Source organism: Zootoca vivipara, chromosome Z1 (assembly GCF_965207765.1).
Source record: "Zootoca vivipara chromosome Z1, rZooViv2.hap1.1, whole genome shotgun sequence".
Taxonomy (NCBI): Eukaryota; Metazoa; Chordata; class Lepidosauria; order Squamata; family Lacertidae; genus Zootoca; species Zootoca vivipara.
The window spans coordinates 73,245,075-73,269,632 of NC_142583.1; the positions used below are offsets into that span (position 1 = coordinate 73,245,075).

Consider the following 24,558-nt stretch of genomic DNA (forward strand, 5'->3'; position numbering starts at 1 on the left):
AGAGTTAATTTTTTTAACTTTTTTAATGGTGGTGTGCCACGTGATTTTTTTCACGGAACAAGTGTGCCGTGGCCCGAAAAAGGTTGAGAAACACTGCACTACACCACACTGTCTCCCGCTTCCTCTCCTCTGCACCCCCAGTAAATTCTGTTTTTAATAATTGTTTGGATACACTATATTTTTAATATGTTAGTTGTGATAATTTTATGTCCATTAAAATAGTCCATAGTTATACTTTATGTTTCTAAAGTAACAGAATGACTTTCAATCTGGAAAAGAAAAAAGAACTGCTAATGAAGCAATTTTTTTGAAAATTTTCATTTCCCCCCGAAACCACCACCCCCGATAAAAACCAGGTTTTTTTCCCCGAGCTTCAAAATTTCCGGAAATTTTACATCTCTATAAGACTTCCGCTTGAGGCGCAACGGAAGATGGCTGAACATTCTATCGCTCTGACTATCGGTTAATTAGAGGCTGTTATGGGAGTAAAGCAGCCTCCCAAATTCTTCCCGGGGAAGGGAAGATGCAGTCTCTTCCATAGATGTCCACTACCCGGTCCCAAATTCGGAAGGAAGGAGGGGCTGGGGGGCAGTGGATGGAAAGCCCCCAAGATACCCTGGATCTCCCAGGCGCTTTCTCTGCCAGCACATCAAGTTCCATGATTTAAGAGGAATAATTGGATTTAAATTGGATTATGGAAATGCTTCAGACAAAGAGGGGGATGACACTGCCAAAAAATTCAGCCATTGAGGAGATAAGAGGATTTGGGGAAACATCGCATTAAATACAGTGGTATGTCAGACGGAACATAAAGGGGAGCAAGACCCTTGTTTAAAATTATGTTTTAAGATTTTACTTAACAGAATTTCCCTAAAAGTACAGTCTACAATATCTAGAACAAGAGTGAAATCATAAAATACAAACTGTGTGTGAAAATTGAAAAATATAAAATTAAGGATTTATTTATCTATTCTTTGATAAACTTGCAAGATCAAAGCTTCTCTAATGTATATTTCTTCAGCAGTTGGAGTTTGTTAAAATCCTTTGTGGGTGGTTTTAAGAAGATTTATGGCTTGTGACGCAGCTATAAATGTTTTGTCTCCTTCCTAGGTCCGTCTGCCCTGCATATCTGGATAGTCGGCCACAGCACTGTTCTCTTGGCTGGCCAGCGGGCAGTGAAGTCTGGACTTGGACGCCGGCTCGGACTCCCCAACCACGTGAGCGTCTCCTGGGTGTCCAGACGAGGAATGCGTTGGGAGGAGCTTCTCCCAACGTTGCGGTCAAAGGTGTCTGTGGAAGGCACTCCTGCAGCAGTGGTGGTGCAGCTGGGCGAGAATGATCTGATGGAAGCTCCCAGTTTCAACTTGCAGACCCGCATGGAGAAGGACTTGGAAGAGTTGGCTGCAGCTCTTCCTGGACTCAAAATATTCTGGTCGGAGCGGTATGGAAGCCATTGCCCAGCTGCCCGCAAGAGGGCCAAGAAGCGCGTCCTCTCTTCAGTGGCCAAGAAGGTTCTGGCTTTGGGTGGGACGTTGATCTTTCACCCAGGCATTACAGCTAAGAATGCTTCCCTATACACGGAGGATGGGGTCCATTTGTCTGATGTTGGGAATGATATGTGGCTGGCAGAAGTCTCAGCAGCGATAAGGGCTTGGTTGCAGGAGTAAGTGGTTGGCGGCGAATTGTGGGTTTTCGCGTGGCCGAGGGGGGAGCTTGCTGCGTAAACACGTTTTGCAGTGCCCCTTCTGATCTGATTAACCCTGCTGTGCCTCAATGCCCCGTCATGGGGACTGAGAGGGATACATGCCCAGTGCCTAAGTCAAGGTTTCCTCTGCCTGAAATTGTTAATAAAGTTGTGGCCATTTTAAATCCCAACAACATCGTTGTGTGCAATCCTTGCTCTCGAACTGACTCCTGGAGGGGTGGGGGTCTGCACCTGGACACACAATGCAGTAGCCTCAGTGCCCTTTCCACTCTATCTTCTTTCTGGACAGGACCTCACCAGCCTGTACTATACATTTAGAGGGGGTTGGAGTAGATGACCCTTGGGTCCCTTCCAACTCTACAGTTCTGTGATTCTATCCAGTCACTCAAGCAGAGAGGTATATCAATCAGGGCTGGTTTGGGTCTCAGTTTGGAAGGTGAGCAGCAGCAACAGCAGGACCCTCTCACCTTTGTTTGTAGACACTTTGGATTCAGACCCCGCCTGCAAGCAGACATTTTGCCTTTGCAGGTGCTGCCTGCCCGTAACTGTGTCTTCCTTGCTACGCAAAGGAATTCCACTCCTTAGGGCAGCCATCCCTAAAGCAGGCGAAGGAATGCCTGTTTTCCCCTCACAATTGGCCCTCCGTAGCCTCCTAGGAGGCTGTGTGATACGGAGTCAGATCATTGGTCCAGGGCGGTCCAACACGTGGTTGGGAAGCCCTTGGCAATGTTGGACTATCCTACGTTGATCCACCTGAGCTCCGTATTTTCTATACCAATGTTCCTCAAACTTGAATTCCCAGCTGCGGTTGGACTACAACTCCCATCATCCATAGCTAGCAGGACCAGTGATGAGGGATGGTGGGGGTTGTAGTCCAACAACAGCTGGGAATTCAAGTTTGAGAAAAAATGGTCTGCACAGACTAGTGGCTTCAGGCAGGGAGTCTCCCCCAGCCCTATTTGGAGATGCTGGTAACTGAACATGGGACCTTTTGGTGCTGGACGCTGCATCATACTGAGTCAGACCACTGGTCCATTTAGCATAGTATTGCCTCATTGACTGGCAGAAGCTCTCCAGGGTTTCAGGCATGGAATGCCGTCAGCCCTACGGCCTCAGCCCTGTACACCTGAAGGAGTGACCCCGCAGCTAAACATTCTTCAACTAAGATAAGAACAGCTGTTTAGTAATTAAGTTTGTTGTTTTGTTTTGTAACTTTTCCTGTTGTCTGAGAACTGTTTTTACGTTTTATGCTTCTGTTACTTTTGGTGGTTAACCTTTTCGTTTAATAAATCTTAAAACTCACTTTGTGTTGGGGGTTTCACTCGTCCTGGTCGCCAGAGCTAAACCAGTCCTTCTGCAAGACCATTCTACCGGATTGTGAAGTATTGGCGGGTGCCCTCGGGAGGAGGGGCCCTGGTGGCAGCAGTTACCCGCAGGTTGGAGGGATTCCACCTGTGTATGCCCTTGCCACGCACTGTCTACCTTGCTGGAACCCAGCTGCCCTCGGAGAAGGGACTGGGGGGGGTGAGCCCATGACGGAGTGGTGGCTTGGGGAGTAACACCTGTGATGGGTGGTACACCATGACAATTTGTATGCCACCCTTCATTCAAAGATCAAAGGCAGCTCACAACATAAAAAATACAAAATGAGAATGCAAAATTGAAAAATGAATCAACCTGGGTTCCGGTTTCTGCCTGCAGGAATGGCTGACCTGTTTTCCATCCCTCCGACCTTCATAAGGAATTTGGCGGTTGCTAGGGGAGTAAATGGCAACCCCCTTACCTCTCCGGGGGTTACGGAGAGGGGCCGCTGGCCCGCGATGCCCCCTAACCCACTCGGATTGTTAAAGGAGTGGGGGGGGGGCTTGGGCTGAAGCACTTATGAGGTATGTCGGAACTCCCGGACGCTAACCTGCATGGTGTGGATTTCCATGATTAAAGAAGATAATTAGGCTTAAATCCATGGACATACTTCAGAAGGAGGGGCAGAAGCTCTGTTTACTACTGAGGAATTTACGCTGCTGAGGGTGAGGAGTCAAAGGCTGTATTTTATCTGAAAGGAGGATTGATGGGGACGGAACGACAAGGGAAGTGAGTCTTTTTTTAATTTTTTGCATATGAGTTACTTCGTACCTTCCCAGACGTGATGTCCTGGCTTGTTTGGAACGAAAGAGAAATAAAAGGTATCTGTGTGAGTTGAATTTTATAAACTGTTGATACTGAGTATATTTTTTGAAGATGTGGAGTTGCTGACGAGAGAAGCCCCCCTCTAGCTGGAGGGAAGGAGTGCCTGGAATGCGTTCGGAGGATTTATGAGATGTGACGCACTTTGAATTTGAACAGCGACCTGAAGCTAAGTTCAGCTATAGGGCAAGGAGAGCCACTAATTTATCAAGAATCTATGCATAATGTGATGACTGGATCTTCTGCCTGGAAAAGCTGTAAATTGCATAAAGATCGTTAATCTACATAGTTATGAGAAGAAAACGAAACTGATTTGAGTTTTCTAAGATGGCGCTGCTTCGTGTTGAAAGAACGACGCAACAGGGACGCTCCAGACCAAGAAGATTTATGGGGAGGCTGGACTGATTAACTCACACAGGAGAAAGAACATATGTGAAATCTTGTTTGATATTTATCTCAGCAGCTGGGGAAAAATCGGATGAAAGAGGAAAACATCTATGTGACTGTAAGGGAAAGATCGGGACTATTATAGACTTTGAGTGATGATTTGGACTTTAGAAAAAAGACGGCAGTGAGCAGTTGCGAGGAATCCCCAATTTCTTGAAGCATGGGAACCCCGAAAATTTTAGATGATTTGGCATAACATTCGGTTTGATTGATATGTATTTGTATAATTCGAAATAATGGATGTGATATAAATGTTTTTAATTGGAAAATTAATAAAAATATATTATAAAAAAAGAAAAGAAAAATGAATCAACCTGGCCAGCAGGATTTTTGACACCTGGTGGAGCGATATTGAAGAAACGGCCCAATAAAGGAAGAGTCCTGATGAAGTACATGGGCTAATGAAATTGAGGGGTTATAATGAATTTGTTGATGGAGAATGGTGAGCCGTTTAGGATGCAGGTAACCTTTGGTGGTAGTTTTGATATGAGATAGGCACAGTGTTCCAAGTTCCATTGTGCTAGGGAATTTCATTAGCGGGAGCAGTTTCTGAGCACCGTGCAATACTTTGCCTAAGCTTTCAGATTAAAACTGCAGAGTGGAAGGAAAGGAGGGCCTTTTTCTGCCTCTCCACATGAAGACTGAAGAAGAGATCCTCTTTATATTAGGGAGGTGAGAAGGAGAAGGACTAGACCATGTGAAAAATGAACATGATATTCTAGCTGCAATTCATTCATTTTCAGCTTTGTATTACAGTGGTGCCTTGCTAGACGAATGCCCTGCTAGACGAAAATTATGCTTAACGAAAGGATTTTCTGATCGGAGGTTGCCTCGCTATACGACGAGGTTTTCTATGGCCACTGCTTCATCTTGCAAAGCTTGGCCATAAAAACCTCCGATCAGAAAATCAGGGCATTCATCTAGCGAAAGGGGAACCAGCTGTAGCAAGGAAAGAAGGCAAATGAAGATCAGCTGTGAGGCGCTGACAGCTGTCAGTGCCTCTCAGCTGATCTTCCTTTGCCTTCTTCCCTCTCTGGTCTCTGCCGAGCACAAAAAGGAACATGATATTCTAGCTGAAAAAGGAACATGATATTCTAGCTGCAGTTCATTCGTTTTTAGCTTTGTATTATTGTTATTTAAAAAACGTGCCTAAACATTCTGTTGTGCCCATAGCCTAGGCCTAAGGTGCCATTGAGCTCCTAGCTTCCATATCTCAGTTTCTAACACTGGATTTGCAGGAGACAGAGGTCTGTTACAATGTGTGTTAGGGTCCAAGTAAGTCACTTTTGTTGGTAGGTCCATCAGTGAGCCTTGGGTGAATAAGCAATAAAACATCCACACATCTCCTCAAAGTACGAGGCAGCTGCCTGCTCTTTTGGATCTGGTCCTCAACACGACAAAACTGATTGACCAAGTTGAAATACCAGGAAATTGGGAGGAAGTGATCATGTCCTCCTGGGTTTCATGATATAGAAGGAAGGGAAAGCAGAGTATAGTCGGACTATAAGAAGGCCTATTTCAAAAAGCTTAAGGAGTTACTGAGTGAGATCCCATGGTCAGAAATGGGAATTTCTGAAAGGTGAAATATTGAAGGTGCAAAGACAATTCCAACCAGAAATACAAGTGGGAGGCATCTAAAGAAACTGGTGTGGCTGCATAAGGAGCTTACAGGTGAGCTGAGGTTTAAGAAGGGCATGTGTAAGAAATGGAAGAAAGGAGAAATCACAAAGGTTTAGGGTACACAGTAGCCAACATTTGCAGGGAGACGGTAAGGCTTTTGACAATTTTCTCCATGATAGTCTTGCAGAGAAACTGGTAAAATGTGGGTTGGATGAGGTAACAGGTGGGTTGGTAGCTGGTTCACTAACTGAACCCAAAGAGTGCCCATCAATGGTTCCTCATCATCCTGGATGTGGACCATTTGGATCCCTTCCAATCGGGATTCAGACCCTATGGGACTGAAACTGCCTTGGTTGCACTGGTCGATGATCTCTGGTGAGATCGGGACAAAGATGAGAGCTGTTTCCTAGTTCCGCTGGATCTCTCAGCGGCTTTGACGCCATCAACCATGAAATCCTTCTGGACTGTCTAGGGGAGCTGGGGGCACTGTTATACAGTGGTTCCGCTCCTTCATCCTTGGCCATGTCCAGAAAGTAGTGTTGAGGGATGAGTGTTCGGATCCCTGGGTGCTCATTTACTGATGATATTTTTTGTTGACAGATGGCTGGGATGGAGGCAAACCTGTCCGAGTTGTCATCGCAGGCCAGAGTGTGGTTTTTCAGGCCAGACGTAGAGCAGTACAATCCAGTCTGGGACTTAACTTGGGTTTGAGCCCAATGGCCTTTATTCGCTGGTTCATCAGGAAGGATTTGCTGTGTGGTCAAGTGTTGTCCGCCTACTTAAACAAGGTGGTCCAGCAGAAGCCAGACATGATGGTTTTGCACATAGACGGCAATGAAATTGGGGTGGTGGACACTGAGGTTATAGTTTCCCAAATGGTAGCGGATTTGAAGGCGATTAGGCAAAGCTGCCCGGGGATTGTTATCCTGTGGTCCAACATCTTCCCTAGGAGAGCCTGGAGCGCCAGCCCTCCGATGATGAAGGTATTCACCAAAATGCGAAAAACTTTTAATAGTGAAATGAAATTTGCGCTGTTCCCAACGGAGGACAGAACGATATCTCACCCCCAAATTAATTCCAGTAGCTGGCAACTTTATGGACAGGATGGGAGTTCCTTGTCTGCTGTTGGAAACGACATTTTCCTCTCTAACCTCCGCACCGAAATAAAAGCACATATTCTGCGGCGGTGGGGGAAGAAGCACTAAGCCATGGCTTTATCCTCTGCAAAAGGGAAGAAGTTGGCAAAACTGGCGAGTACCCAGAATCACTTTTCAGGTTGCTAAGCAGTTCCAGGGTCTTGCCCGCGGGGCTATGGGACCTGTGGGGCAGGAAAGGGATCGCTTGAGGTTGACCCGTGTCACTTGCCTGGATTTGTGGGGCTCCAAGGGTGCATGAGTCAGCCAGAGCTCACCTTAAGGGGTACGGTGTGGGGAAAGGAGAGCAATAGAGTACCTCCCTGCAGGGTAGGCTTAGCCAGTCACGACCGGATTTGGAGTCTCAAAAGAGACTTGGACTCCTACCCACACGTCGCCTACTTTCCTGCCTGCGGTTTGTAAGTTACTCTGCTGTAGTTAATAAAGTGACCCTCCTTAAATCCCACACTTTGTGTCTTGCCTCTTTAGTTTTGGTGCCCTGATATAGCTATCTTCAACAGATCCAGATCTGAGACCTACTATAGGCAGCTCCTTCAACTGTTCCTCATATGGCTTGTTTTCCAGACCCTTGATCATCTTGGTTGCCCTCCTCTGTACATGCTGCAGCTGGTCTATATCTGGTGCCCAGAATTGGACACAGTATTCCAGGTGTGATCTAACCAAGGCAGAATAGAGCAGGACTATTCATTCCCTTGATCTGGACACTAGACTTCTGTTGATGCAGCCTAGAAGAGCATCGTTGATGAATTTGTTTTAGCTTGCCATTGTTTGTTGCCTGGAACTGCAGTAAAGGTTGCTCATGCCCTACATAGAGTTCGCATTTAGGTCAGACAAGCAGGCTGAAGTCCTGACCTTGCCTCTTGGATGTGACTGATCCCGACGCTAAGAAAACAAACCTGACCCTGTGTGTGGCAGCGATCCTCCCCCAAGATTCTTGGCCTCAAGTCCAGGCAGCTGGACTTGAGTGACAGCCAGCTCTGCCTTTGGACGGCGCATTCCAGGGACAGCTAATGAGACCCTCTTGGCACAGGCAGACGGCGGAGTACAGCGTGTCCCTTGCCCAGAGGTGGCTGAGCTGTCATTTTCCCTTCCTGCCATGCGGAGAACGTGAGACGCTTCTCCCCGGTGGACAGTCCCAGGCAGCTGTCCAGGGCAGCTGTCTTTCAGCTCCATCTGGTACACAGGCTGAGACCCTACCTGCCTGCAGACTGTCTAGCAAGAGTGGTGCATGCTCTAGTTATCTCCCGCTTGGACTACTGCAATGCGCTCTACGTGGGGCTACCCTTGAAGGGGACTCGGAAACTACAACTAATCCAGAATGCGGCAGCTAGACTGGTGACTGGGAGCGGCCGCCAAGACCACATAACACCGGTCTTGAAAGATCTACATTGGCTCCCAGTACATTTCCGAGCACAATTCAAAGTGTTGGTGCTGACCTTTAAAGCCCTAAATGGCCTCGGTCCAGTATACCTGAAGGAGCGTCTCCACCTCCATCATTCTGCCCGGACACTGCGGTCCAGCACCGAGGGCCTTCTGGCGGTTCCCTCACTACGAGAAGCCAAGTTGCAGGGAACTAGGCAGAGGGCCTTCTCGGTGGTGGCGCCTGCCCTGTGGAACGCCCTCCCAACAGATGTCAAAGAGGAAAACAACTACCAGACTTTTAGAAGACATCTGAAGGCAGCCCTGTTCAGGGAGGCTTTTAATGTTTAATAGATTATTGTGTTTTATTTTTCTGTTGGAAGCCGCCCAGAGTGGCTGGGGAAACCCAGCCAGATGGGCGGGGTATAAATAATAATTATTATTATTATTATTATTATTATTATTATTATTATTATTATTATTATTAATGTATGAATGAACAAAATGTGCATCAATTTTTAAATAAATAAATACATGACAAATAATTCAACTTCTGTTCCCTGGATGATAGAAAAACATTTCTACGCTAAAAGCTTCAGGAAAGAGAGGGCTGTGATCCCGTTAGATAAACCTTGATCTAATATCATAGGAGTCCTTTCCAGACCTCGTAACCTATCAATAATCAAAAGGACAAACTAGAAACCAGATCTATCTGTTCTAACATTGGTAGGTAGATACACAGAGTTAAATCTATTGAAACATACATAGCTATGACTGAATTCTTCCACACTTTATTTCAGTGCCCAACTAAGCCTTTGCAGGTGTAAAACAATGGCTTTTTTCCCCGAGCCTCAAAATAGCAGGATTGACAAGGTGGCATAGAGTGCAGATTTCCAGTTATTTCATCCACTTTTGAACAGGATTCATTTTGCAGATGCACCGTTTTAGGTCGTGGCAAAAAACATCATGCCAACAGTGATACATATGCTCACAGCCCCTTCTGATGATGACACAGTTGGCCGTATCTGGTTGTGCAGGACCTTTATTTTCTGGTTTATTATAATCCCAGTAGCTGAAAAGGAGAGGAGAAAGTACTCAGTCTGAATACTTACTTTATTGTGTACCTCTTAGAATGAAATGCTTGCCTATCCTCCACACACTTATTCATTATTTTTGCAGTAACCTAGAGGAGTAACATTCAGAGGAGAATTCTCTTTCGGTCTTGAGGACTCCCCTGCCTTTCTGCCCTACCCTGTAGTCAGAGTTTACACATTTTCTGCTCTACCACCAACATCAGATGAGTCTCATTTTATTCACTGTATTGTGAAGTTTTCAATTCTTGAATATTTTTATATTTGTGAGCTGCCCAGAGTGGCTGGGGAAATCCAGCAGATGAGCGGGAAATAATAATCAGAATTAGAAGAAGAAGAGTTTGGATTTGATATCCCGCTTTATCACTACCCGAAGGAGTCTCAAAGTGGCTAACATTCTCCTTTCCCTTCCTCCCCCACAACAAACACTCTGTGAGGTGAGTGGGGCTAAGAGACTTCAGAGAAGTGTGACTAGCCCAAGGTCACCCAGCAGCTGCATGTGGAGGAGCAGAGACATGAACCCGGTTCCCCAGATTACGAGTCTACTGCTCTTAACGACTATACCACACTAGCTCTCGGTGTCTGATTGGAAGGCAAATCATGTGGTAAACACATACATCTTACAAGCACTTATTGTGCTTTCCTCAGGAAAATAATGGGGGAAATATTCCTATAGGCAAACCCTATAAATTAAAATAAAAAAATTCCTTCAGTAGCACCTTAAAGACCAACTAAGTTTTTATTTTGGTATGAGCTTTCGTGTGCATGCACACTTATTCAGATATAAATTAATAAATGGTAGGATTTTGATTATTTGGAGTGTTGAAGGGAAGATTGCAGGCCAGTGGAAAAATACAGGCTAAACTTCCTTTCCAAGGCAGTGCCTCACCTGTGACAAAGTTGCACAGCTTACAGAGAGGGCAATCCTAATACGCTCCTTTTGCAAGAGGACGGCCCTAATCAGCTCCACCAAGCCATTTGATGGTAGCATTTTCCAGTCTTTGTCTTTTGTTCATTCAGAGAACAAAGCACGACAAGGCAGAGAGGGAACAGGGGTTGTGGGAGGGGTGTCTACCATTGGCAAGTGCCACAGCTCAGTAGCAGAGCATCTGATTTAAAAGCAGAAAGTCATTTTATGACTTACTAAATATGTGCACTATGTTTGTGCTAGGGAAGTTGGGAGGAACCATTGAAAGTGGGATACTTTGGAATTCACTGGAAAGGGGACATTTTTAAGGGTTTACAGCTGACATTTCCACACTTTTATTTGCTGCATCTTTTGCTATTTTTAATCTCTGCTGGGGTTCTCTCATCAAAGAGTACTCACCCCACACTTGGGTCTTGGCTTCCAGGATTCCCAACACACGGAGTGTGGGCTGCCTTTACACTCTGACTGAAGCATCAGAGAATCTTGAAAAGCAATTGCTTTGGTGCACCCCAGGTCTCTTCCCTCTGGATTCCAGGAGGAAGTGGAAGGGTGGTGGTAGCAACGGTCAGAGAGTAAATCCCACTGGTTGCCCTCCAGGGTTGTTGTCATTTAATCACAGCTTTCCTGCCGGTGCATTTAATACTTTTCTATTTTAACCATGTGCAATTTTTTTATGTTTTGTAAACCACTTTGAAGCTAATCTATCTATATATATATAAATGTAAAGTGAGCATGTTTGCGTGTCTCCACTTTTCATCAAAACCGCTTGACTGATTCCGTTAAAATTTTGACACATCACATGCGAATACGTTACACAGTTTGCGTAGACAGATGTCACACCTGAGGCAGGTAAAAACATGATTTTAGGTTAAAAAACAGCACCCTCCAGTGGACGTCAAAGGAACTGAAGCCATATCCTTTAGTGCAACAATAGGGCCATCTGCTGGGTGTCAACATGACCTCAGCTGCTGCCATTGGCTGCAGACTATTGGTGACTTGGGAAAGATTGAGGGCACTAGGAGAAGGGGATGACAGAGGACAAGATGGTTGGACAGCGTTCTCGAAGCTACGAACATGAGTTTGACCAAACTGCGGGAGGCTGTGCTATGGTCCATGGGGTCACGAAGAGTCGGACACGACTAAACGACTAAACAACAACAACAATTGGTGACTTCACAACAGACCATGGCAACCAACTGAATATGGGCCTTTTACAGAAAGCAACAGCAATGCCCAGCGTTGCCCAGCCGAGAGAACCGGCTAGGCTGCAGGGGTTTGCGAGGGGGAGAGATAGAGGGGTTGGGGTGACGGGTGCCATCACGTGAAAGGAAGATGACGTCACGCAGCGTGGGGAACGAGAGAGGGGTGTCGTGCCGTCATACAACTGGGGTGAGGAATGGGGGCACTGAGTGGAGGAGGGCCCTGCCTTTGGGGAGGATGAATGTGTCGCGGCGGGGTGGGGGGATTTCACAGAACACGTGTGGGTGGGGGAGTCAGGGTTAAAGAACACGTGTATTGGGGGGAATGATTGTATGCAAAATGAAGGGGGGCTCTGAAGGTTAGGGGACTCTGAAGGTCCATTTAACAGACTGAGCCACAGCAAGGTGTGGCCGGGCCAGCTAGTTGGAATATAAATTAAACCATCATCATAAAGAAGAATATAAGCACATATATCTCTTGGCTCTCTTCAAAAACTAATTGGTTATGAAAGTTCCCAGGTGATGAGGAATATAGACTTACAATTCATTGATTCTAAACGATTTATCATGGCAAAGCCAATCTGAGTCTACCATGGAAACTCCAATAAAATAATCGGTCGGTCTGTTCCTCACATTGGATACAACAAAGGCCTACAACACAGAAAAGAAGAAAGTCCACTTCTCCTCTTAAAACTTTCCAAATAATGCCCCTTCCGCAGGAAGACAAAGTAGGCTATATATTGTTCTGTGTGTAGCAGCAGCTCACAGTGGCAGGATTTATCATAAACTACAGTATACACAGTACTGTCTACACAAATGTCTGAATGGAGCTGTTCAAATGTCTGAATGGAGCCGCCTTGACTGACACATGGCGAGCTCACTACATGACTGGAAACTCTGCAAAGTCAGTGTTTATTTATGGGCAAAACCCTCTGCCAAGGGTAGAGATGGCAAGCACAATGATGTGTCTTTTTCTTCTCTGTGTTACTGTGAGGCTCACTCTTGGGTTTGACATGTACAGTAGGGCTGCCATAAGTTTGAATTTTCCCAGACATTACCAGGATTTCAAAGGTAGAATAAAGGTCCAGGGGGAATTTCTGAAATGTAGCGCAGTCTGAACAATGGCGTCACAACATCACAACTAAGAGAGCTTTTACAGCCCTTTATTTAATCTTTTCCTAAAAAAAAAAACTTTATTGGTTTCAATAGATGCATTACATACATACATACATACATACATACATACATAAAAAACAGAACAAAATAAACAAAACATGTAAGGACAAATAAAGCTTCAATACATATCATAAATTCTTTGAGTCTTTATTTACCCCTCCCCCTCCCCCCCGCTACTGTTTTCCCCGCTACTTCTCAGCCTTCACTAAGCTATGCAATAAATTTTATATTTACATCTACATACAGTAATTTTGTCTTTCTTCTTCTTCTTCTTCTTCTTCTTCTTCTTTTTCTTCTTCTTCTTCTTCTTCTTCTTCTTCTTCTTCTCATTATTGTTAACGTTGTATTACTCTTGATCGTTTAAGGACCTTTTAAAATTTACCATTCATTCATATTTTGTCACTTTTTCTTCCCTTATCTTTTCTGTTTTTCTCTTTCAATTATTTGAGTATTTAATATTCCGGGAAGAGATTAGGCTTTTCCACCTGGCACTTGATATAATCTATAAGTGATTTCCATTTCCCCCCACTCTCTTCTTTTTTTATCCCTTTAACCTCTTCATATTTTATTGTCATATTGTAATACATCAGTAGTTTGGTCTGCCAATCCTCCTCAGTTGGAATTTTTCGAGATTTCTAATCTTTGGCTATTAATAATCTAGCTGCAGCTGTGGCGTAACTTACTAAACACCTGTCTTTTGATTTAATATAATCTCCCAACATGCACACCTAAGAGTGCCCAATAGAATTTCGTCTAATTTTGAAATCTCTTTCCCAAATCCAATTTTTCTATATGGTTGAAATATCTGATTTATTTGGCAATATTGCAGCCAACTACTTAGGTACTGCTTGACTTCTGAATAATCTTTTAATTTCAATATCTCCTCTTTCTCTTCTAACAAGGTTTTATAAGTTGGCCAATCATTCTCCATGTTACGTCTTTTGACTGCTACAATTTCTAATGGCGATATCCACCATGGTGTTCTGGGTTCGAAGAGCCTTCTATACTTCTGCCACACATTATACAATGATTTTCTTATGGTATTATACATAAAAATATTTTTCTTGTCTAATTTTTCTCTCATTAAATACCAGTGCCACCCAAAAGCGAGACCATCTCCTTCCAAATCTAAAAGATCTACATTTTTCAAATCAATCCAATCTTTAATCCATGTTAAGGCTGCCACGTCGTGATATAACTGCAGGTCTGGTAACCCAACCCAACCCCCTCTTTCTTTGATCTATCAGAATCTTATATTTTATTCTGGGTTTTTTTCCCATTCCAAATGAATTTGGAAATATCTCTCTTCCAATCTTTAAAAATTTTCTCTTTCCCTAACACCGGTAAATTTTGGAATAAGTGATTAATTTTTGAAATTACACTCGTTTTAACTAATGATATTCTGCCCATGAAGAATATTTTTAATTTTGCCCATATTTCCAGCTTCTTTTTTATATTTTTCCACGTATTAACATAATTTTATTGTATCAAATCGATATTTTTGGCCGTCATCTGAATTCCCAAATATTTCAAAAAAAATGGCTGATTTTTAATCCTGTTTTTTTCCTGTAATTCTCTTTTTTCCCTCTGGTTCCATATTTCTGACTAACATATTTGTTTTATCGTAATTTATCTTTAAGCCTGCCAGATTCCCATACTCCTTGATTTTTCCTATTGCATTAGGGATACTAATTAGAGGGTCTTCCGTTGTTATCACTATATCGTCAGTGAAAGCCTTAATTTTATATTTTTTGATGCCTATTACTATATCTTTTATATGCTCATCATGTCTAATATTCTTTAACAAAATTTATAGTGTAATTATAAAAAGCAGTGGTGATAAGGGGCACCCTTGCCTGGTACCTCTGGTTATATTTATTTTTTCTGTAATTTTTCCATTTATTATCAACTTTGCTTTCTGATTTTCGTATTTTTCCTTTCGAATTTTTTGCCTAATTTTACCTCTTTTATTATTAACATAAATGGCCATGAGAGCCTATTGAAGGCTTTTTCTGCATCGATAGCTAATATTGCTGCTTTCTTATCTCTCCTATTCTCTAGGCATTCAAATATATTTATTATGTTTCTTATATTTAATCTTTTCCTAAGAGCAATGATATTCATTAGTTGAATAGTTTCATAGGTTAGCTAACCTCTAGTTTAAACAACTATAGTCTTATCTTGGGGAAGTTTATCCCTGACTGCTATGAAATTTTCAATTCTTTTCACAGTTTACAGCTCCTGTTTAGTTTTTGATTATAAGGAAACCTCAGCCCCTAAACATTTTCCTTCTGAGGAAACAGATAGAAATTTTTCCAGTGAAACGAGTCACTTAGCTGGCACCTCGTCAAGGTTTACTTTATTTAGAGGTTACTTTGGGCAATTCATGTCTTTTCTATACCAAGTTTCTTTTGGGAAGTTTAAACCTATTATGTTTATTTGAGTAATCATTAGTTGAGTTCCAGTATTATTCACTTCATCAATCTCGTTTCAGGGATTTATCACGGCATAGTTTTGCTCTGAAACTGACACAATGGCTGCTACACTGGCAGACCCTGTGCTCATAAAACCTTAAAATCAGCCATTTGGTGTTCAGGTGAATACAGGTTAAGAGGGGTAAAGGGTGCATTTGTGGATGCAAATGTTTACAAGATTCCTTTGGGGGAAACCTCTATCCCTTTGGGATGTCATTTTCTTCCATCAAGAAAAGCAAGAAAAAATGGAGGGGTGAGTATGTTGATATCTTTTCAGTCCTTTTCAGGAGGTCTGAAAAGTATGGATAAGGCCAATAAGAATGATAAGGGGGAAACGAAGGAGCAAAAATGCCTAAGTCTTTATCTCACTGAGGAGCAGGAAACGTCAGCTGGTGAAAAATGCAATGGCCAGATTGATCACCAGAGCAAGTCGGTTTAAGCATGTAACACCAATCAGGGCACAATTGCACTGGCTTGCCAATTAGTTTCAAGGCCCAATTTGAAGTGCTGCTGTTGACCTATAAAGCTTTACAGACAAACAGATTCTTGAAATACATGCAATACAGCAAAATAACATTCACTGTAACATTCACTATGTTATAAAAAGAAAAGAACAGAAGAAAGAAAAAATAAAGAGGAAGAAGAAGAATGAAAGTGTGAATAAAGGCAAAGACATAATGATATTCGCTGATTGAATCAGCAAAGAAAAGGAACTTCCGAATATACCCATTCTACTAATTTACAATTAAACTATTTTTTTACACAGTTGTGTGAAGTTGTTTTTCGTTAACTTAATTCAACTTTATCTAACAAATACTTTATATTGCATGGCTCATTCAATAGCTGTCAGAAAGCATCTGAGGCCTTTCTCAGAGAGGTTAGGACAGGGGTCCCCAGACTACGGCCCGGGGGCCGGATGCGGCCCAATTAGCCTGCCAATCCGGCCCGCAACGACCCCCGCCGCCCGCCGCTGCCGCCCGCTTTCATGGTGCGCAGCGCGGCAGCGCTCTTCCGGGTTGGGAAAAAAGCGCCGAAAATCCTTTGTGCGCATGCGTATGGGCCTCTCCCGACCCGGAAGAAGTCATTTCTGGTGCACTTCCGGGTCGGGGGAGGCCCACGCGCATGCGCACAACGGATTTTCGGCGCTTTTCCCACCCTGGAAGCGCGCCGCCGCGCCAGTAAGCGCCCGTGCGCATGTGCACGGGCACGCACTCCCCCGCCCGCCGGCCCGCACAGGCGCGCGCTCCCACGCCCTCCGGCCTGCCGCACGATCGGCGTGGTGGGAACCGGCCCAAACGCCGGTAAGTCTGGGGACCCCTGGGTTAGGAGGATTTCAAAAAGAGAAGGAGCCTTTTCTGTGGTGGATGTTCTTCCCAGGGAGGCTTCCCTGGCACCATCATTACATGACTTTAGACCAGTGATGGGCAACCTTTTGAGCTTGGTGTGTCAAAATTCGCCAAAAAACCGAGCATAACTCGGGTGGTGTGTCACTTAAAAAAAAAAAGTTAAAAAAAGGAAAAGGGGGAGGGAAAAAATTATTAAGGTTTTTTTAAATGCAGTGGCATTGACGGTGGCGGTATTGGCAGCGGTTGCAGTGGGGAGGTCGGGACCTTCCTTCTCCTCCCTCTCCATGGCGCCAGCGCGCCTCGAGGTAGGTGGTCTCAGGCCTTGGGACCCCTTAGCTTCGGCCCGGTGTGGGGCGTTGAGGGGGAGGTTCGGCGGCTCCCTGGCAGCTGCTCTGGGCTCCCCTGATGTTTGCGCGAGGGCGGTGGCAATCCTGGCGGCTCCGAAGCTGGTCAGGGAGCGCAGGTACGCTGGCCGTTTTCAAGAGCTCCGCGATAACGTGCCGATTGCCATTTTGCCTCACCGGAAGTCCACAAGGCCCCCAGAAATGCGTCCTTCTCGGCATGCAGCCGCGTGTCACCGAAAATGGCTATGCGTGTCAGTGCTGACACGCGTGTCATAGGTTCGCCATCACTGCTTTAGACAGTAGGCAAATCCATTCCTATTAAATAATCTATAGCCTGTTAAATAATCTATAGCCTGTAAAAGTATCAGGCTGTCAGTTAGTACGCTTTTTTATTATTTTATTGTGTTTCTATTACTGATATTCTATAATGTGTTTTTAATGTTGTACACCACCCTGGGTTCTTTTGATGAAGGAATCTTTTGATAAATGGAATAAATAAATACCAACACTAATATGCAACCTTTTCCTCCAAAGGAGCTCAAGGTGCTGCATGCCCTTCTCCTCTCCCCATTTGTCCTCACGACAGTCCCATGGGGTAAGTTAGAATGGAAGGCAGCCCTGACCAGTAAGCTTCATGCCACAGTGGGGGTTCAAATCCCAGTTTCCCAGGTCTCATTATTCCTGGTCTCTCCATACAATTGTATCCTGAACTTGAGTCCTTGTAAAGAGGTTTCTGACTCTTGCTCATGGATCAGAGGAGCAGGAAGCCATAATGTTCCCACTTACACATGATGGCAAGTTACCCAGAGGATCAGGATGACGCATCATCCTGCTGTGATGGGCAATCCTACCTCTTATATATTATATGTATATATAATGCCAGAGCTGCAACAAAACGTGTCTGTCCCTTACCAGTCTCTACAACCACAGAAGAGGCTGTAATCTACCCCCAAAGTCACACTCCTCCATTGTCTCTTAAGAATTTATTGCATGATCTACTCACCTCCTCCTCCTCATTTTCAATACATATCAATTTTGTATTGTATTTCATGCTGTTACAGAGTTGTATGCACTGTTTCCAAGTCCTTGGGGTGGCAATGAAGTCAAATAGATATAGGGCTCCATGCCAAACAACCCATTCCTCATGTAACCTCTGCTCAATTTCACCTTTCAGCAATGCCCAGAATGTGAGGAATAAAAAGAGAGAAAGGACAAGTGAGGTTTTAGGAGAAGCCAGCTTGTAGGACTCTGCAGAGTTTAAAACACTGATATTAGGGGGAACTTCGGGAGCTGCTTGGGTGGGGTAACCACCCCCACTGAAGAAAATCTAGCATTGTCCCCAAAGACCCACTAGGACCCACTGGCTATGCATTTAAAGGATAAAGTGGATCAACTTCAGAGTGCATTTGTTTCCCCAAATGTTGCATCTCCAGTTGAAGAACCCCGTGCCTCTAGAGAGGATGTTTTGTGGGGTCAGTTATGCAATTAGCTGACGTGAACAAAGTACTGGCAGCAATGCATCCAACCACATGGCCCCTCAACTCCAATCCCTCCTGGCTTATCAAATCTATCAGAGGGGGCTGACTGGCTGGGTCCAGATTGTGGTTAATGCGTTGCTGCATGAGGGGGTGGTCCCTGCTGCATTGAAGGAAGCAGTGGTGTGACCACTCCTAAAGAAAGCAACTCTGAACCCTTTGGATTGGAACAGCTATGGGCTGTTGCCAATGTTCCCTTTTGGGGGAAGGTAGAGGAGAGGGCCATGGTAGATGCCCCAATGGTTAGAAGTTGCTTTTACCAACTGCAGCTAGTTCAACAGGTCATTCCTGGACCAGGATTCCTTCCCACAACAGTTTATAATTTGCTCAGCTCAAGACTGGATTACTGCAATATGCTCTAGATGAGGCTTCCCTCGTGCTTGACCTGCAGTTGTTGCCAAATGCTGCAGCATGATTTCTGACAGGAGTGAGGCCTTCTCAGCATATAACCTCTTTGCTCAGGGATCTGCGCATAGCTGATTTGGTCTGAGAAGTACCATTCATTTCCTTCCCTCTTTCTCTTTTTGCACCCATTAAAAATTCACTAGCCAGCTTTCCAAGACATTTGGGTCAACAGCCAAAAGTACCAGACACAGACTGAGAGGTGCAAGGGAGCGAAATTCCCTTGCACCTTGTGAAATTTGACCTTCCTGTAGCCAATTCCTTCTAGACAGTTCAGAACTGTTTTTGAGTACAGAGTAATATACCCAAAAAACTAGAACAACCCATAGGAAACACAGGAAACAAAAGCTGTAGTACTGACAAGATGGGAAAGAAAAAACTTTTTTCGTATTTCACAGGCTCCTCTGTCCTTCCTCAGGATGAATTCCCTTAGCATGGAAAGGAGGACATGTGGGGACTGGTCATTGATTCGTGAGTCAGGCACAGAATTTGGCCCTTAGGACAAGTGCCTCAACAGACAACTGTGTCCTCCAAATCAGCCTCCTGATTTCATCATGCTAATACACCCGCTTGTTCTTCAAAGGACTATGGTATTAACCAGACATCCGTAACAATAATAATAATAATAATAATAATAATAATAATAATAATAATACCCCACCCATCCGGCTAGGTTTCCACTGGAATGGAGCCGTTGCCCAGAAAGGCTTAACAACATGGCCTCTTTGACTGTGCCCATACTATTTATAATCCTGTACCTAATAGAGAACTTGTATATAGTACAGAGAGAACTTGTGACCTTCCCTATGTCACCCTGCAATTTCACAGGAAAGAGCCCTAGTGGGCCAGAGCTAGTATGCTCATCCCTACAGCCCTCTGCACACGTGGTCACTTAAAACACCTGAAGAGAGCTACCCATTCTCTGTTTCCAGGTCCGCTAATCTGACTGATATTTCAGAATGGGATTGGCACCAGAAGGGGTCATTCTAGTCTGTAATGGAAAAGTGAAGTCCATCCCAATGGCTCAGAAATCGCCTATTGCATCAAAATTTCTGGCACCTTGACTTCGACCAATAAAAGTGGTTTCTGAGTAACTTACGAATAGCATGATCTATTTCATTGATTTTCCTTCTCTCTTCGAATATCGCCATAGATAAATTCTCAGCTTTCTTGAATTTGGTGATATCTAAGAGAGTTGCAACAATTGAAATCAGGAGGAATCTCAAACAAGCCATACTGAAAAGCCATGTTTCTCAATATCTAATATTTACTTTTCATATATAGGAACCTAGAAAGCTGCCTTATATTCAGACCATTCATTAATCTTGATGAGAGTTGCCTATGCTGACTAGCAATGGCTCTCCAGGGCTTCTGGAAAAGGTCATTCCCACCTCTGCCAGGAGATGCTCAAAATTGAACCTGGGCCCTTTCCAAAAACAACAACAACAATGACATTTGCACATCCACTCAGCTGCTGTCCTTTCCTGGAGCTTCTGGATAGCTCAGTCAGTAGAGCATGAGACTCTTAATCTCAGGGTTGTGGATTTGAACCCCACATTGGGTGAAAGATTCTTGCACTGCATGGGGTTGAGCTAGAAGACCCTTGGGATCCCTTCCAACTCTACAACTCCAAAACGTAGGTTAATCAGCCTCATGTAACCAACATGCTGAACTCTAAATAATGCATTAAGGTGTTCAAGCCATAGAGTATGCTGTCCTGCCAGACTCAGCTATATTGGGAAGAAAGAGGTAATCAAGCCTATTGTTTCCCCCCAGGCTACTTGAGAAGCTCAGCATGCGAAGAGGTTTGACCTGGTTGCTCAAGCTCAGCCACATGCTTCTCATGAGCCACTCTTGAGTTCCTGTAGGAAACTAGGAAATTCCTCCACATTGTTGCTAAGCTAACTTTTCCTACCGTGCACTTTTTCCGAAGCACATATATCTGACCTTTGAAGAGTTTGCAAGCAAATCATTCTTTAACTTACCAAGTATGTGGTCTCCCCCTATGCTGAGGGAAGAGGGAAACTTTGGAACTCACTAGGAAGAGCCTATTTTAAAGGTCTAGCAGCCTATACTTTCATGCTGACAGTTGCTACATATTTTGTGACTGTAAATCACTGCTGGGTTCCCTCATCAATGGGTACTTGCCTCAAACTTGGATTTTGGCATCCAGGAATTTTATTTCTTATACCAATATTTTTCCCCCCACCTACACACACACCATGCTTATGGAGAAGTTAAGAATAGAATGAGCTTGAGGCAACCCACCCATTCCTCTTCAACTTCTCTCAACTGAGCAATGAGAAGAAATCACATTTGGTGGGCCATGGAAGGAGCTCCTGACAAAAAATAACATATGACTTACCATCTGCCCCACAAAGATCTGGATAGAGGGATTCTATCGTTTTCAGAATCCTTGACGTTCCTTCTTCAAATATGGCTCTCCTTTGCAGTTCCTTAACATCTAAAGGTGATGGTGGGGAAAGTTGTTCATCACATGTGGGAGAATAGCTCTACTTCCCCCAGCACCCACTTGGAGGGGATTAGGTTGCATTTGGATTGAGACTTCTGTGGTAGAAGTTTAAGTATGTAACGTACTTCGCAAAATTTGTAAAGGAATTATTTCTCCACCAGGAAGACCCATTTTTCAGCCTCAAGATCTTGTTTAGAGTCCTTACCCCAATATTTTCATATATGTGCGCTCACACACACACACACACACACAGCATTTCTGCAGGGACAACCTACAGTGCCACTGGTTTCAATGGGAGAGAGTATATTACATGTTTATCTCACCGACTGAAATCGGGGGGGGGGGGTGTGAAAGGGCTTAGTGGAGACCAGAACCCATCCTTTCCTTTTAAAGGTCTACACTGAAATGAAGCGAGCAAGAGTGAATTGTAATTCTGCCCATTACCCTTTTATATTTCCCTGGAAGACTGGAACTTACATAGGTAGGTCAGCATTGTTGCCCCTATAATGGAGCCCATCACAAACAGTCCGCCAGCATACAGGCAAAAAGGAGATTTAAGAATTCTTTTCATACGTTTCCTGAAACGTGTTCTTTTTCCTTGATGGAAAGGAAGAGAGAAAATTCTGCTTTAGCCATCAACAGACAACATCCCAGTGCCACCCAAGTCAATAAATTCCCCATAAACTCTGGCAACCCACCTAGATCAGCATATGGCAGTCAGCTTCCTAAGCCTGGGGGGGTTTGCTCCACTGTGAAATGCCAGGGGGCCGGACCCTTGGGAGGTTAAGTGGATGAAGGATTCTGGTCTGACCCAGTAAGCTCTTGCTATGCTCTCATAGAATCATAGACCTGTAGAGGTGTAAGGGACCACAAGGGTCATCCAGTCAAACCCCCTGCAATGCAGGAATATTTTCCCAATGTGGGGCTCAAACCCATGACCCTGAGATTAAGTGCCCCACTCCACCCACTAAGCTTAATGTTCTTATATTGAAAGGTAGAGCTGGGGAGAGACTTCACATTGAGACCTTTGATCCTCAACTAGCAGAGTGGATTGGGCACCCTCCATGTGTCTGTTACCCTGGCCTGGAACAAGGGCACAGCATACTCAGGGGAAGATTGGGGTTGTGGAGTTCATCTTGCTGCCCTCCCTCAAGTAAGTGGAAGGGGCTGCAGCAGTGGATAGGGCCCATCAAGGACAGCTTTCAGTTCACCCTGGGGCTGTTCACTGCAAGCAGCAGATGGTGGATACAAGCTCAAGTTCATTGCTCCTCAGTTGGACCTGGTGGATCCCCTGGACCTATAGAAGATTTTTGTCCTCACTTTGGTCCTCCCCATTATAATACAGACCTGATGCTTTTCTTGCTCGTTTTTTTGGGGCTTTCACTGGCTTCTCACCTATATAAAGAAAACATGAGTATTGTAATATGATATTATGATATATGATATGATCTACACAAAAACAACAGCCCGAAATATCTCAGCTCTGTCAAGAGTCTCCAGTACAATGTACTAGGGGGACCGTATCGAGTCAGTAAATCTCCTGCGAAGAGAAAATGGTAACTGAAGGGATTTACCTTGTGGCTCTTTAGGGGCCATTGAACTGGTTTCTTATTTTATTCTCAGCCTGTGGGACTATAAAGTAGACAGTGAAGTCAATGCCTTATTTCAAAGCTGAGTCACAATGGGCAATTCATAGGCAGTGTTGTCATGGGGACCCTCTCCCAGTTAATGTCATTGTTAGAGTGATGGTTACAGGTAGGTAGCCGTGTTGGTCTGGGTCGAAGTAAAATAAAAAAATTCCTTCAGTAGCACCTTAAAGACCAACTAAGTTTTTATTTTGGTATGAGCTTTCGTGTGCATGCACGAAAGCTCATACCAAAATAAAAACTTAGTTGGTCTTTAAGGTGCTACTGAAGGAATTTTTTTATTTTATTGTTAGAGTGAGTTACTGTAACAATGCACTTTGCTGCATTTCTTATCCCTCTGATCTACCTCTCTACAATCCCACTCCTGAATATCATCATTATCACCACCATCATTTTATTTGTATGCCGCCTTTCCACAGTTAAAAACAATGCTCAAGGCGGCTTACAACATGACAAGATTTACATAGTTACAAAAGTAATAAATAATAAATTGTTGTTGTTGTTGTTTAGTCGTTTAGTCGTGTCCAACTCTTCGTGGCCCCATGGACCAGAGCACACCAGGCACTCCTGTCTTGCACTGCCTCCCGCAGTTTGGTCAAACTCATGTTCGTAGCTTCGAGAACACTGTCCAACCATCTTGTCTTCTGATGTCCCCTTCTCCTAGTGCCCTCCATCTTTCCCAACACCAAGGTCTTTTCCAGGGAGTCTTCTCATGAGGTGGCCAAAGTATTGGAGCCTCAGCTTCACGATCTGTCCTTCCAGTGAGCACTCAGGGCTGATTTCCTTCAGAATGGACAGGTTTGATCTTCTTGCAGTCCATGGAACTTTCAAGAGTCTCCTCCAGCACCAGAATTCAAAAGCATCCATTATTCGGCGATCAGCCTTCTTTCTGGTCCAGCTCTCACTTCCATAAACCACATCAAAAAAAATACACAACCAAATGGAAAACAATTTCCACATAAATCAAAATCTAAAACTAAGAATACAGCATTAATATCACAGTTTAAAATGACATAGGTAAAAAATAACAGCAGTTTAAAAAAACCAACAAAAAATCAAAAAATGAAGCCCTCTCTGCCCCGCAGCAGCAGCCGTCCTTTATGAAGCCCGTCAGGCTTCACCCTAGGCCAGGTGGTAAGTGGCAGGACAGGGGCCCTCAGGCGCTCAGCAGGGGAGTCTATCATGTCTGTCATGTCTATAGAATGCTGCAGGTATCTGTTAAAGTGTAGTGTGGTTCTCAATAACACAATACTTTTTTTGTCCATAAAATGTATTGCTTTGGTTGCACAAAGACTAATAAGGAAACTCTGAGGATGTTTTTATAATGCTATTTCCTTCATAAAGGTAAAGGTAAAGGGACCCCTGACCATTAGGTCCAGTCGTGACCGACTCTGGGGTTGCGCGCTCATCTCGCATTATTGGCCGAGGGAGCCGGCGTATAGCTTCCAGGTCATGTGGCCAGCATGACAAAGCCA

The 24,558-nt window shown here is 44.2% G+C and overlaps 2 protein-coding genes across 13 annotated transcripts in view; one reads left to right on the plus strand and one right to left on the minus strand.

Moving 5' to 3' along the window:
* LOC148687428 (uncharacterized) overlaps positions 1-3,007 on the plus strand; it is a 38,413-nt gene extending 35,406 nt beyond the window's left edge. For all 4 annotated transcript variants that reach the window (XM_088660718.1, XM_088660720.1, XM_088660719.1 and 1 more), the window contains one exon: positions 1,111-3,007. In XM_088660718.1, the coding sequence (XP_088516844.1) occupies positions 1,111-1,667 (557 nt within the window). In that variant the 3' untranslated portion in view covers positions 1,668-3,007. The remainder of the gene's footprint in view (positions 1-1,110) is intronic.
* Positions 3,008-9,240: 6,233 nt separating this feature from the next.
* Positions 9,241-24,558, minus strand: part of LOC132592670 (P-selectin-like) — a 28,156-nt gene continuing 12,838 nt past the window's right edge. For 5 of the 9 annotated variants that reach the window (XM_088660748.1, XM_088660745.1, XM_088660747.1 and 2 more), the window contains 7 exons: positions 22,785-22,832; positions 21,915-22,034; positions 21,330-21,428; positions 20,064-20,150; positions 18,031-18,194; positions 12,229-12,338; positions 9,241-9,541 (listed from right to left, as the gene is read on the minus strand). In XM_088660748.1, the coding sequence (XP_088516874.1) occupies positions 9,367-9,541; positions 12,229-12,338; positions 18,031-18,194; positions 20,064-20,150; positions 21,330-21,428; positions 21,915-22,008 (729 nt within the window). In that variant the 5' untranslated portion in view covers positions 22,009-22,034; positions 22,785-22,832 and the 3' untranslated portion in view covers positions 9,241-9,366. Of the gene's footprint in view, positions 9,542-12,228; positions 12,339-18,030; positions 18,195-20,063; positions 20,151-21,329; positions 21,429-21,914; positions 22,035-22,135; positions 22,287-22,784; positions 22,833-23,011; positions 23,070-24,558 lie in introns of those variants that run through there. The other 4 variants (XM_088660742.1, XM_088660741.1, XM_088660743.1 and 1 more) reach the window with 2 other exon arrangements.